At 38.3% G+C, this 14,535-nt stretch overlaps 1 protein-coding gene across 3 annotated transcripts in view; it reads right to left on the reverse strand.

The window, feature by feature from the left end:
- Positions 1-2,058: 2,058 nt before the first annotated feature.
- Positions 2,059-14,535, reverse strand: part of mvb12bb (multivesicular body subunit 12Bb) — a 53,964-nt gene continuing 41,487 nt past the window's right edge. For all 3 annotated transcript variants that reach the window (XM_067395076.1, XM_067395075.1, XM_067395077.1), the window contains exons 8-11: positions 9,400-9,458; positions 8,884-8,937; positions 2,985-3,080; positions 2,059-2,397 (exon numbers count right to left, since the gene is read on the reverse strand). In XM_067395076.1, the coding sequence (XP_067251177.1) occupies positions 3,024-3,080; positions 8,884-8,937; positions 9,400-9,458 (170 nt within the window). In that variant the 3' untranslated portion in view covers positions 2,059-2,397; positions 2,985-3,023. The remainder of the gene's footprint in view (positions 2,398-2,984; positions 3,081-8,883; positions 8,938-9,399; positions 9,459-14,535) is intronic.

Here is a 14,535-nt window from a genome sequence, read left to right on the forward strand (position 1 = left end):
TGCTCTAAAACGTCCTGGTATCCGGCTGCGTTGACCTTGGACCTCAGAAAACACAGTGGACCAACACCAGCAGAAGACATGGCACCCGACTGACTGTGGAAACTTTACACTGGACTTACTTTCATCAGAGAACATAAATGTGGACCACTCAGCAGCAGTCCAGTCCTTTTTGTCTTTAGCCCAGGCAAGATGCTTCTGACGCTGTCTGTTGTTCAAGACTGGCTTGACACAAGGAATGTGACAGCTGAAACCCATGTCTTGCATTCGTCTGTGCGTAGTGGTTCTTGAAGCACTGACTCCAGCTGCAGTCCACTCTTTGTGAATCTCCCCCACATTTTTGAATGGGTTTTGTTTCACAATTTTCTCCTGGGTGCGGTTATCCCTATTGCTTGTACACTTTTTTTTTTTCTAGCACATCTTTTCCTTCCCTTCGCCTCTCTATTAATGTGCTTGGACACAGAGCTCTGTGAACAGCCAGCCTCTTTTGCAATTACCTTTTGTGACTTGCCCTCCTTGTGCAAGGTGTCAATAGTCGTCTTTCGGACAACTGTCAAGTCGGCAGTCTTCCCCATGATTGTGTAGCCTACAGAACTAGACTGAGAGACCATTTAAAGGCCTTTGCAGGTGTTTGGAGTTAATTAGCTGATTAGAGTGTGTCACCAGGTGTCTGCAATATTGAACCTTTTCACAATATTCTAATTTTCTGAGATACTGAATTTGGGATTTTCCTTAGTTGTCAGTTATAATCATCAAAATTAAAAGAAATAAACATTTGAAATATATCAGTCTGTGTGTAATGAATGAATATAATATACAAGTTTCACTTTTTGAATGGAATTAGTGAAATAAATCAATTTTTGATGATATTCTAATTATATGACCAGCAATTTGTCCTCTTTTGAACTCTGATATTTCTCCGATTGTTTTGTGAATTGCAATATTTTATGTGCAGCTGTGTATTGATCTGCTAATACAACCTTCACACTCTGCTCTTACTGATGGAATGTAAAATTAGTGAAGACTGCCCACTGGCCGCACATATATAGGCATGAAACCTCCAACACTATATTGGCCAGTGTTTCTGTTTCATTGTCCAACTCTTGTAACTCTTGTTTCTGTTTCATTGTCCAACTCTTGTATTATATCCTGTATATACATATGGGTCTTTGAGTCAAAAAGCTTGAGAACCACTGCTCCAGATGTAGTTACAGTATACATGTGTTTACCTGACATGTCTTGGTTAGTGGATGAGTTAACTGGCAAACTAAATGTTCTACCTGCTCAAAGGAGTGTGAAGTGAATTGACGGGAAGGACAGCCGTGAGACCGTCCTGTCTCAGCGGCTCATGCTGTCTAAACGGGCCAGTGAGACAGAACCTGTGCTCTGGTGCACTGCCTGTGTGTCTCCTCCTGCTGCTGCTGTGTGTTACTAAAATCATCAACACACCAGTGACTCCGACACCCACACACTCTAGAAACCCATATTAGTTTGTCTGGGGAAAAAAAAACAAGACTGACACGAACAAAGACAGCAAAAATGCATCTGTGGTCACAAATGAGAGATAAGCATCTGGGAGAGCAAAAAGTCATAACATGCTTTTTTTTTCTGTAAAATTAAACACAAAGGCAGGGCTCCCTGGGATTAATGGAGGTTGATGGGCTGTAATGTTGTGCCAAGAGATTTTATTTTACTTGTTGAACTGTTGCATTAAAAAAAAAAAAAAAAAAAAAAAAGATTTTTAGATTACTATTGCAAACTGCTATATTTCACGTCAGGCTTTACAGTGTAAAGGCATAAAATGCATCTCAAGTTACTGGAAATGAGATCCTGGGGTGAAGGTTAATTAAGAGTGGGTTTAGTTGTCTCTTTTTACTGAATATTTCTCAGGGTGTGTAATTAAAAAAGGAAGAAAAAAAGACATAGGTCTCACTGAGCATGTTGTGGTGCAAAGTACAAATGCAAATACATTCTAAAATGAGTTTTCAATGAAATTTTAATTTTTTATTTTCAAAGAACTGAATAAAACAACATCCATGATGAAATTCTTATTCATGTACAAATAGTTACTGTCCTTTAAAAATCATAATCAAAATAAATATAAATAAAAAAAGAAAAAATCATAATGAAATGGTTTAAATTAGGTTTTGGGCAGACGATATTAAAAAAATTACAATATTAAAACAACAAAACCTGTTTAAAAACAGTGCAGAAGCTTCTTGAAAGTCTCCCTGAGATCATGTATTAATATGTAAAAATTCAACAGATACAGTGTTTGCAGCCCCTTTCATTTGAAACCGTATAATCAATAAGAACAAAAATGCAGAGGGCTTGATTTTTATCCATTTGAGAGTTGATCATGTAAAGTCTTTATATGGAACCCTGATGGAGGGAAGTTTTCTGTAAAGAAAACCAAATGGTTCACATTAAGACCAGAAACAAGAATTTAAATAATGTTAATGTGAAATGCACAGACTCTAAGGGTATGTTTACATGACAACGATGTACTAAAAATGGAAAAGTTTTTCCTAAGCATTTTTTTTGGTTTGTTTTGCGTACAGACAACAACGTTGTCAAAACGATCCCCGTTCACACGGATCCACAGAAACGATTAAAATTTTTTGTAAAATGCATGCCAGGTCAATAGTTGGCGATTTCACTTTATAAAGAAACACTTGGCGCCTATAGACTGAACACATAATATTCATGCGCAGCAGGATGTAACCATTTTCACAAATTCACATTTTTTTGTAGTTTACACTGAGACTTGAGACTGAGAATGATACAGTTTTAAAAAAAAAAAAAAAACACAAACTTTTCAGGCCCCCAAAACGCTGTTGTTGTGCAAATGAACAGTCAAAATGCATACAAAGCTTTCAGTTTTTGTTTGAAAATGATGTCAAGTAAATGGCCCCTAAGTATGCATAAACTCTGATGTTTGGATTATTAGATGACATAAAATGAGGGCTCACTACACTGTTTGATACCTTATTCCAGTGTTACTGGTGAATCTTCACTCTCTAGAGTCACTGGGTCCATGGGAAGGCCACAGCACTGTGTTCAGTGTTGAAACAATAGTTGTACTGTAAAACAACAGAAAAAATGAATGATGACTTTGGCAATTCTACCGCAATGTCAACAATATTAACAATGACAATGAATTTTTGCGCATGTTTGTGTTGCATTGTATTTTTTTTCTCCACTTTTCTAAACTGATTGCAGCATAAAAGTCATCTTTGCATAATTTAATCTAATAGCAACTGTAACTCTAATAGCAACTCTTACAGATAGTTAGAGAGTCGGACTTGTAACCCAAAGTTTGCGGGTTCGATTCTCAGTAGCGGCAGGAAAAATGTAGGTGGGGGGAGAGAATGAACAGCGCTCTCTTCCACCCTCAATACCCATGACTTACCCTAACCCCCAATCGCTCCCCATGCGCCACAGCAAATGGCTGCCCACTGCTCTGGGTGTGTGTGTCCACAGTTTGTAGTGTGTGTGTGTGTGTTCACTACTCACCGCTCCTAATGTGTGTGCACTAACTTGGATGGGTTAAATGCAAATGGGACAAATTCCGAGTATGGGTTACCATACTTGGCCTTCAGGTCACATCATGTCACTTCACGGTCCTAAAGTGTTTCAATTGTCTTTGCCTAAATGCTGCTGAATGGCGCCCCCTTGTGTAGGCAACCAAAAACACAGCCACTGAATCATGAAGGCAAGCTAATGAACTGATTTTCACAATACACATTATCGCATTACATATCACTCATTTAAGCTTTTGCCTTCCCTCATAAATAAATGTATTACAACTAGAGGCCCTGATATTATTTCCAAATACAGAGCAAGAAGTAGTCTGTTACCTGTATATCTTTAAGACTAAAACTCAAATATATAGACATATCACAAAGGATTATGTCGATTATGCACAGAAAGATCATGTGTTCACTCAACAAAAAATAAAGAATTTACTAAATAACTTACCCCTGCTTTTATCTTCAGTTACATTTTGAATAAATACTTATTATAAATTAATAATTATAGCCTGTTATATATTTATAGCCTGTTAAGTAAATAATTATAGCCTGTTATATTTCTAAAAAACGTAAAATTTACAGTGACTAAAATAGGAGGATTGGGAATTACATTATATAAAAGTACATTAGTAATCACATATATAGTAATCACATCTTAAAATACCACACACACAAAAAAACATAAAATAAAATAAAGACAAGAAGGAATTTAATGCTTTTACTTTTTTTAAAATGCAAAATAAACATGATTTTTTTAAAAAAGATCTTGATTTTAAGCTTCATAAAATGCCCTTGTAAGCTGTTATGCAGAATCACAGCACTAGGTGATGCTGGAGGATCACACAACAACATTGTTCTTCTGTTCACAAATCTCTCTTTCTCTCTCTTTCATCTACCTGAAGCAAAACTGCAAGTTCCACCAACATGTCACATGTCACACGCCGCTTAGTTATAATAAAAAGTCACACACAACACCTGAGAAATAAATAAGCAAGTATGTGTGTGTGTGTGCGCACGCATGTATAAATGATGGATGGAAAGGAATGGGCTGTTATCACAGAGTGCATGTATCACTGCCTGCCATTTTTACACAGGCCCGTGACAGGACAGTGACATGCGGAACATGGGCGGCAGCCTCCAAGATGAGCAGATCTTCATTTCCTGTTCCTGCTCAGAGCAGGTGAAAATATGTGACATGTTGTCTTCATTAATTCCCCCTTCATTTGAATATCTCTCGTCTGCTCTCTGGGTGTCCTCTCAGTCTCTTTCTCCCTCACACGACCATATGTACAGTCACACACACACTCACACGGCCATTATAGCATGTTATAGTTCTGGTTTAAAGTGTCACACTTTCATACATGCATGAGATCACATATTGTGCATCTTTATGTTCCATGTTTTATTGTATATTCTAGGTAGCTAAAACACACACACACATACACCCTGAATCATTAGCCTCCCTTCAATAACATTTTTCAGCTGTGCAAACTACATAAAGACGTCAGCTCAAATCACTAACTAATTAACACTTAAAAAGACACAAATTAGATATGCGTGGCTAAAAGCAATTATAATCTCTACGAGTTTTGCAAATCATTTGGGAAATGAAAAGAATGCGTAATTGCTGGAACCAACATCTTCAACAAAAAAAAAATGGCTCAAGTGATGCTTGTTAGGGAGCGGTCTTATCGACGGACCCGATTGTGATTACGACGCTTTTCCGCAATTACATGTGCATATGTTTAATGTCACAAAATGCCTCTTTTTAATGAATGTGTTTTTAATAGAATTAGCAATCAGTCAATTACGATGTGCGTCAGGGCCCTGAGCAGAGAAGTTATCATCCAGAGAGTAATGAAGGAATACATGCAGATTCCTACTGGAAATATGTATTCAGCTCCCGGCCTATAAATGCAACTGAATTATATTATACGCTCACTTAAAACTGAGATTATAGTAACACTTTACATTACAGAATCCATGTTATACTCATTACTTATTTCTACATGTGATTACAAATAGCACTACAAAATAACTACATTACATAATTATAATTATAATTACATTAATAATAATTACATTACCATAGATATTATTTAGAAAATGGTAAGTACTGACACAGTACCAATACCAATAATAAAACTTTTTTGTCACTTCTTTGCAGCAGTCTACTCTATAAACACAATTATTAATATATTATTACACATAATATTTTTGGGGCTCACTTACACCACATACTGAAGAGGAAATCAATAGAAAAATTACTTAAAATGTATTATATATGGTATAACAGTACAATGTATGTATGTATATAAACACTATATTGCCAAAAATATTGGGACACCCCTCCAAATCATTAAATTCAGGTGTTCTAACTGCTTCCATGGCCACAGGTGTATAAAATCAATCACCTAGGCATGCAGACTGCTTCTACAAACATTTGTGAAAGAATGGGTCGCTCTCAGGAGCTCAGTGAACTCAAGTGTGGTACCGTGATAGGTTGCCACCTGTGCAATAAGTCCATTCATGAAATTTCCTCACTACTAAATATTCCACGGTCAACTGTTAGTGGTATCATAACAAAGTGGAAGCAATTTGGGAACAACATCAACCCAGCCACAAAGTGGTAGGCCACATAAAATCACAGAGCGGGGTCAGCGCATGCTGAGGCGCACAGTGCGCAGAAGTCTCCAACTTTCTGCAGAGTCAATAGCTACAGACCTCCAAACTTCATATGACATTCAGATTAGCTCAAGAACAGTGCATAGAGAGCTTCATGGAATGGGTTTCCATGGCTGAGCAGCTGCATCCAAGCCTTACATCAAGTGCAATGCAAAACGTCGGATGCAGTGGTGTAAAAAATGCCACCACTGGACTCTAGAGCAGTGGAGACGTGTTCTCTGGAGTGACGAATCACGCTTCTCTATCTGGCAATCTGATGGATGATTCTGGGTTTGGTGGTTGCCAGGAGAACGGTACTTGCCTGACTGCATTGTGCCAAGTGTAAAGTTTGGTGGAGGGGGATTATGGTGTGGGGTTGTTTTTCAGAGGTTGGGCTTGACCCCTTAGTTCCAGTGAAAGGAACTCTTAATGCTTCAGCATACCAAGACATTTTCGACAATTTCATGCTCCCAACTTTGTGGGAACGGTTTGGGGATGACCCCTTCCTATTCCAACATGACTGAGCACCAGTGCACAAAGTAGGTCCATAAAAACATGGATGAGCGAGTCCTGACCTCAACCCGACAGAACACCTTTGGGATGAATTAGAGCGGAGACTGCGAGCCAGACCTTCTCGCCAACATCACTGCCTGACCGCAAAAATGTGCTTCTAGAACAATGGTCAAAAATTCCCATAAACACACTCCTAAACCTTGTGGAAAGCCTTCCCAAAAGAGTTGAAGCTGTTATAGCTGCAAAGGGTGGGCCAACTCCATATTAATCCCTGCGGATTAAGACAGGGATGCCATTAAAGTTCATGTGCACGTAAAGGCAGGCGGCCCAAAACTTTTGGCAATATAGTGTGTGTGTGTGTGTGTGTGTGTGTATATAAAGCCAATACATTATATATATATATATATATATATATATATATATATATATATATATATATATATATATATATATATATATATATAATACAGTCAAACCAAAAATTATCCAGACATTTGTTATATTTTCCATATATTTTTACTAGTGGGTTCAGGACACTATAGTTAATTTATGTAAGTGAGGATAGCAAAATAAAGTAAACTGTGACATATTATACCCACAAATTCTTCATACAGTGGACTACCAGTAAAATTGATAAAACATTTGGGACCAAAAATTATTCAGACACTTTGACCTGACCATGTTTTGCTTAAGTGTTATCTGACATAATTAAGATACTTTTTTTTTTTTTCATATTTTATTACCATTTTTTTATAATAAAGCCAATAAACTGTATTAATAAATGAAATGTTCAAAGTGTCTGAATAAATTTTGGTTTGACTGTGTATATATAGCCTATATGTGTCTATATGTAACAAAATTGAACTAAAATCTAATTAAAAATTAAATTACTATTAATAATAATAACATATTTCCGATATATATATTTTTTTCATATCACAGCGATATATGACAAACAGTGACTGGTTCAGAGCAAGAGCATCCCAGCTTGCATTTCTGACAGGGTGGCAGGGAAACTGCATTCCAGGTCGAAGATGCGGCTGAAGAACAATAGCTGTGGATGCTCTCACACTGATTCTAATTATCAGGGCAGCGCTCCGACTCCGTCGCCGTCAGCCCTCGCCTCTCCATTAATCTTGTGCTGTCGCCCACCTCACTAAACCCAGTGCTGTTACACTATCTCTGCTTTACTTCATCTGCGGAGCCTGCGTTAGGCTGTAATTAATGAATCCCCCCTCCCCTCGTGCTGGGTCTGCTGCTTCTAATCACAGCCTGCTTCGAGGAGAGATGCGCCATGAAAAGTGTTGATGGGGAGGGGGGTCAATGTGATAGTAAATATGTATAACTAAACAAAGAGAAACTGCCATTTTAAAACAAAATCCTGTTGTTTTCACATAATTTGTTCTAGATATTCTGTAATGACTTGCAATGAAATGAAAGCCATTATCAGTCTTGCGTATCACCAAGTTCATTTTCTTTTGTTTTTAACAGAAAACTCCTGTCTATGAAGTGACTTGCACAACATTCTTATGGCATTATTGCTGTTACTATTATTATTAATATTATTATTATTTTTTTTTACAACAATAATAAATAATCCTGTTTTGTCACCTCATTGCAGCTGCCTACTCTCTCAAAATTATGCGATTTTTGGAGCACAATGAAGAGGAAATCAATAATAAAAATAAAAATATAATAATAATTACTGATAATATTTATAATATTACTTATAAAATTACTAACATTTTAACATATTAATAATAATAATACACATTCTGTCATTTCATTGCAGCTTCCTACTCTATTAACATAATTATTAACATAATTATCTTTATTATTGGATCTGACTTACAGTACACCACATACTGAAAAAGAAATCAATAGGAAAATTACCAAAAATGTATCATTATTTAATAATAATAATAAAGTTTTATTAATAATAATCCTAATGATATTGTCAAAAATATCACTGTATAGTTAAAAACCTTGTTTGCTTAGTTTAGCAGTATGTCGGCAACTGATTATTGCATCAAACGACTAAGAGCACATACAGTAAAGTGTTACAACACAAATGTAGAACAATATAAAACAATATGTGAATATATATATATATATATTAGCCATACTCTCAGGGCCTACCTGAACACCACAGTCTACCTAGCATATTTGAACTTACTTCCTCCTCAATCTCTGATTTGATGGCAATATTCAAAAAATGGACTGGTTCTATCTGAAAAAAAAAACACAAAAACAATGACATATGAAAACAGACAGGGGAAACATGGTTGTGCTCATGGTTAAGTAAGCATGATTAAGATCTTTAATCTTCTCGCTCTCATTCTCTCTCTGACAATAAGAACAGAGCTCTTGTGACAGGGGCCAAATGGCCCTCTGTGAGCCAGCTCTGTCTGTCTGCGTGCATTCATCAGCTGCAGATCCATTACAGTAGTGCTGAAGGGTCGGGCAGCATCTGGGTGGGATGGGGGGTCTAGCAAAAGTTTGGTTGCATAAGCGACAGATTTGTTTGAGCATCAGGATCAGCCCAAAATAGCAAGACTGGCTCAACTAATGGGGCTCAACCTGTCTGTCAAACCAATGAAAGACTGGGGAAGTGTTTAGGAAACTTGTTTGAAAAATGTAATTATTTATTATGATCATCATGATTACTGGTGATTATTATTTTCCAACTTACTTCATCTCTGGTTGTGGAGGTAGATTTTTTGGAGATCAAAAAGGGTATATCATCCATAGCTGGAAAGAGAGAACAATATATAAGTGATAATGAAGTGGCCATTACTGAAAAACCAACCCCAAAAAAGGTGATTAGGACTCCAACGTGAAGCAGAGAGGTTTTGTATCATCCTCAAGAGGTTTATATATTAAAAATGACTGGATAACTGCAACTTGTTACACCAAAAACGTAAATAACTGGACATCCCCGCTGAGAAAAAAAACACACATGCCCAAAAAAACAGCTAAATCCAGCCTAAGCTGGTTTAACATAATCAAGCTGAACTCCCAGCCTGACCAGCTAAGACCAGCCTGACCAAACTAGCCTGCTAAACAAGACATGACCAGGCTGGAAGACCAGCCAAACAACTTAGGCTGGTTTTAGCTGGAGTTTTTTTTTCCACCAGGGATGAAACATTTGAAAAAAAAAATAAAAAAATCTATTTTATCAGAAAAGACGTGAAAGTGAAACATGAAACTAGTACAGTTGTTTGCCAGGGACAACAGTCAAATACACAGTTTAACATTTAACTCTACTATGGACCAATCACAGAGCAGTGTAATAAAATACATTAATAATAAAACCAAATAAGTAATATTCCAAACAAACACCTTCAATATTGGTTTCTGTTCTATATGTTCTGAAAATGCATTTGACTTAATCTAATGGTCGAAAATAGTAGAAGAATGAAAGTTCCCGAATCCCCTCAGAAACTCGCTCAGACAAAGCGAGATGAAAGCCTTTTTTATCCTCCACTGTATTTGAGTGCCCCCCCCCCCCCCCCACTCGCTCTCCTCCCTCTTTCCCTGTTAATTACTCTTGATTATTCCTGATCCTGTCTTGTCAGGGAGACGTTCGACTCCAAAAACAAAGCCCCACTCGCACACGTCGAAAGAAAAAGGGGAAAGAGAGAGACAAAACATTCGCCGGATATCAATTTGCATGAAAATGAGCCAGAGTGTTCGGCTCTCGGAGAGAAAGCGAGAGCGAGAAAGAAAGAGAGGTGGATTGAAAGAGGACTTGCCAAGAGTGCGGTGGTATAATTAGCATTCTACCAAACAAACGAGCTTCAACAGAGCTATAATTAAGCAGGCCTGTAATTAAGTGTATGCCCTTTATCATAATGATCATGGTTAAAGCGCCTTTGATGGCTGCCAGTGGGTTATTAACGGCGTAACCCTGCGCCACACGGCGCCCACGCAAGAATCAGGGTGTCACGACTGTCAGGCTAAAGAGCGCCCCTTTGTTTATCAAATACATTAGAGCCCAAATTAACACAGGGTGACACGAGCGCACAATAGCACCCATTGACTGAACTGAAGAAAAATGTCCATCCCCTCAAAAAAATCAGAAAGTGCCAGAGTTTGCTCATGGAAAACATATTGAGTATGGCATCTAACAGCAGTGCTATATATTTACAACAGCGCATGGGATCTGCTGGCATGGAAGGAGGAAACCAGAGGACTTCTTCTCATAAGTTACCTGGATGTCGACAGTGTAACATTTGCTGCTAAAGGCAGAAAGAATATCTTAAACTGTCATACGGGTTCATTAACTTGGCAAAAGCTGAATGCTTCTTTGTCCTCTACTCTTCCACAATGTGTCCATTATTCTTAATGAATATCTGAACACACATAAAATATCTTGGGGAAAAGGTGAACATGTAATAAATGATGACAAAGTCCCCCAGTCATGAGCTCAGTCCACCCTGGCATAATTCACATACTTTTTGTATTTGGGTAATCTATTTGAAAATACAATGAAACAGTTCATACAAAATTATTTAAATACACCTTTTCTATGATGGCCATGTTTCAAAAAAATAAAAAAAAACATCATGTCAAAAACATTAGGACCTATGGTGGATTTTTATGTTTTATGGGGACTTTCCATAGACATTATTTTTAAATTGTACAAACTCTTTATTCACAGCACAGTGGTTTCGCTCTTTACAATGTCTAACACAAAATGGTAATTAATATGATTACCTTTTGGCTTAACTACTTTATCAAACAGCTAATAATGTATTGCTAATGTTACAGAAGCCATATTCCCATTTGCAAGTCAGACAGCTGTCTTCTAAAAATCAGTTTCCTTAGAAACGTTTACAACTTAGAACGTCTGTGGAGAAAGGCATATAGTTCCCCATAACATCATACTATACATCATTCACCCACTATACTGCTAAATCTACCAGATTTTTTATATCACCAGAAAAAAAAAACAGGATAGCCTGGCTTCACAGGATAGTAATGATATGCTAAAGCCCGCCAGCACATTGACGTGATTTACAAAATAGTTTATAAATATATTACCATGGTATTATATCCAAAACATCCAGGGTTGTACCGTGGTACTTTTTTAATGCAAACCATATGGCTCACCCTAAGTAAACTAAAATCTTTAAAGCTTGAGGAGGGTCCGACTCATTCTGACTTATCAAACAAGATATACATGGTTAAACTGCTTCTCCACAGCCATCAAAGACGTAGTGAAATAGCCCCTTCGGGCTTCCCTATGGATATATTTTTAACACCATTTTGGATACTACCTTTACGGCCATTAGACAGGCCTCTGGGAATGTATCACTCAGCTGTAGAATGGACTATTGAACAAAGAGCTTCAAGAGGTCATTTTACCAGCAGGGCTCGGGTAATTGAAAGGAGGATGATAACGACTTGTTTCGGTCCATAAAAACAAGTGAATAAACATGTGCTAAAGCATCACTGAACAACAGCGTGGGGGGAGAGAGCAAGGCTGGCGGGGAATGCGTTTGAATCAACATATAGTCGCTAGGAAGGCTTTGATGAATCGGGAATGCGTCGGATGGATGAAGGTGGGACTTGAAGGCCGGAGCATTCCCTTTTATTGTTCAAGCATTGCGGTTTCAATCAGATCGCACTTAGTATTCACCCGCCATTCATACTGGGTGTCCCACACTAATACACACGTACATGCACACGCCTTTTGCACACGCTCATGGACTGATGGTAAGATTTGGGGGCGATTGTGAGGAAAGAAAAATGGATGTGAGTTTGGGGTCATGTTGGGGAGGAGTGTTAAGGTAATGTTTGTCCAGACTGCTGCTGCCTGGACTGAAGTCGTAAAGGTAAAGTATGGCGCTTGGCAGATTCTACTCAAATAGGTTAGACCACAGGCAGCCTGATATATATACGCTCCTCTGGAAGAGCATAACTGAGATTATGGAAGAAGCTTGAAATGTTTGTACTAGGTACCAAAATGCCAGTGTTCAGGAAATATACACCTATAAATGCAAAGTGTTGGGTGAGATCACATTATGTAACTTTGGGTCTTTGTGCTACAAGTAGTTGTAAAGCATTTAAAAGCATTTAAAGCAATGGTTTGTGTTTGAACTGGTGGCCCATTAAACCCATGACCTTGGATTTGCCCCATTACAAGCATGATGCTCTACTAGCTGAGCTACAGGACCACAGTGTGACCAAAACACCTTGTGCAGGTGGAAAAGAGCTCATTGATCTTTACAAGTTTGATGGACCTCGTTTTGCAGTTCAATGTTCCATGATATCAGTTTATTCAAAACAAATACCACAATAGGGATTTTCAGTCTGCCAATACTTGACATGTGATTAGACCTGGTACACAGGTACCATCATGTCATTAATTGCTGATTAGAGTGGTGAGTTCAGCACTGGGATCGGTTAGAGTGAGTGAATGATGAGGGTGTGCTGAAGTGAGTATGAGTGTGGCTATGAGGATCATTGCCTTATTAATAGCAGTGTCAGGTGTTGTGAAAAATTTCGGCATTGTCATCCCCACAGCCCCCGAACCCTGACGGATGGTTGCTGCAGGCAGAGAAGACTTCCCTTACATGCTGCTATGAGCGCTAATCCTTCACACTTCCATTGTTGGATGCACTGTCACACAGGACTTCCGCCAACCATGCTCACCACACCAACACGCACACACATCAGATTTATATGTAGGCTAATGCTAAAAGACTGACAGATGGAGGACTCGGTCAGCCAGTACAGCACAGTTCATGAAACAAAAAATAATTTCTTCCCTAGAGGAGGGGGTGGGGGGTGCGGGTGAAAGGTGAGAAAGAGAAATTCAGTGAGTTTTAAATAATTCTTTTGGGTACACAGACCAAAACACACTTTGTAACAGATCAAAGCAAAGAGCAAGTTCATTTTTCATTTAATTTGTTCTTTGAATTTCATTATCGCACAATATGGCCAAATATGAAGTTTGATGGGGAGTAGAAAAGACCCTCCTAAAGAAAGTCTAGCTACAATTTGTACACCAGTTTATAAAAGTTTGGGGTCAGTAAGTTTTTTTTTTTAAAGAAATTAATACTTTAATTCAGCAAGGATGTGTTAAATTGCTCAAAAGTGACAGTTCTTTTTCAGCTGTTCTTTTCAAGTTTCTATTTATAAATCATGGTTTCCACAAAAAAATGCTGCGTCTGTTGCTGACGCTAAGGGGACGCGCCCTCGCGGAACCCTGTGTCTGAGGCACGTGTAGAAACATGGCATCAGCTTCTTTGTCTTTTGGAAGCTGCTTGTTTGAGTTCTGTGTCAAGATAGCATTGTGTGAAGAAATGATAGAAGGTAAACAGAATAACAGCAAGATGACAATTCAAGCACTGTGTACCTCCGCACCCGCATTTTTTAATGGCTGGCGATGGTCACAAGATGTGTGTTTTTTGACCGGGAATGGAGCATTCACATTCAACCCTTAAGGGAGCTGTATGCATTCATTGCAATGATTGCTCACTGAGAAATCTCCATTGCCAGCTAGCGCTCTTCAGTAGTGAAGAGAGTCAAGCTGCTGAGCCCCATGGCTCAAGCTCCACGTTTGCTAAGGCAACGTGTAGGCTACGATCGTGGGAATCTCAGACGGAGCTGGTAGAGGATTGCAAGAAAGTTCCCCTCACCTTTCAGCAGTTTTTTTCCATGGAAAGTGAGACTTATTGCTCATCTGTGATTCTGATATTATAGACATGGTGATAGTAGAAATGTATACATTTAATAGCTCTGTTTTCTGCTCAATGAAGCAAACAGTTGAACACGATGAGCTGGTGAAACTTATGACTCGTGCTACAGCCAGACTGAG

The sequence above is a fragment of the Chanodichthys erythropterus genome, chromosome 9 (genome assembly GCF_024489055.1).
Source record: "Chanodichthys erythropterus isolate Z2021 chromosome 9, ASM2448905v1, whole genome shotgun sequence".
NCBI classification, from domain to species: Eukaryota; Metazoa; Chordata; class Actinopteri; order Cypriniformes; family Xenocyprididae; genus Chanodichthys; species Chanodichthys erythropterus.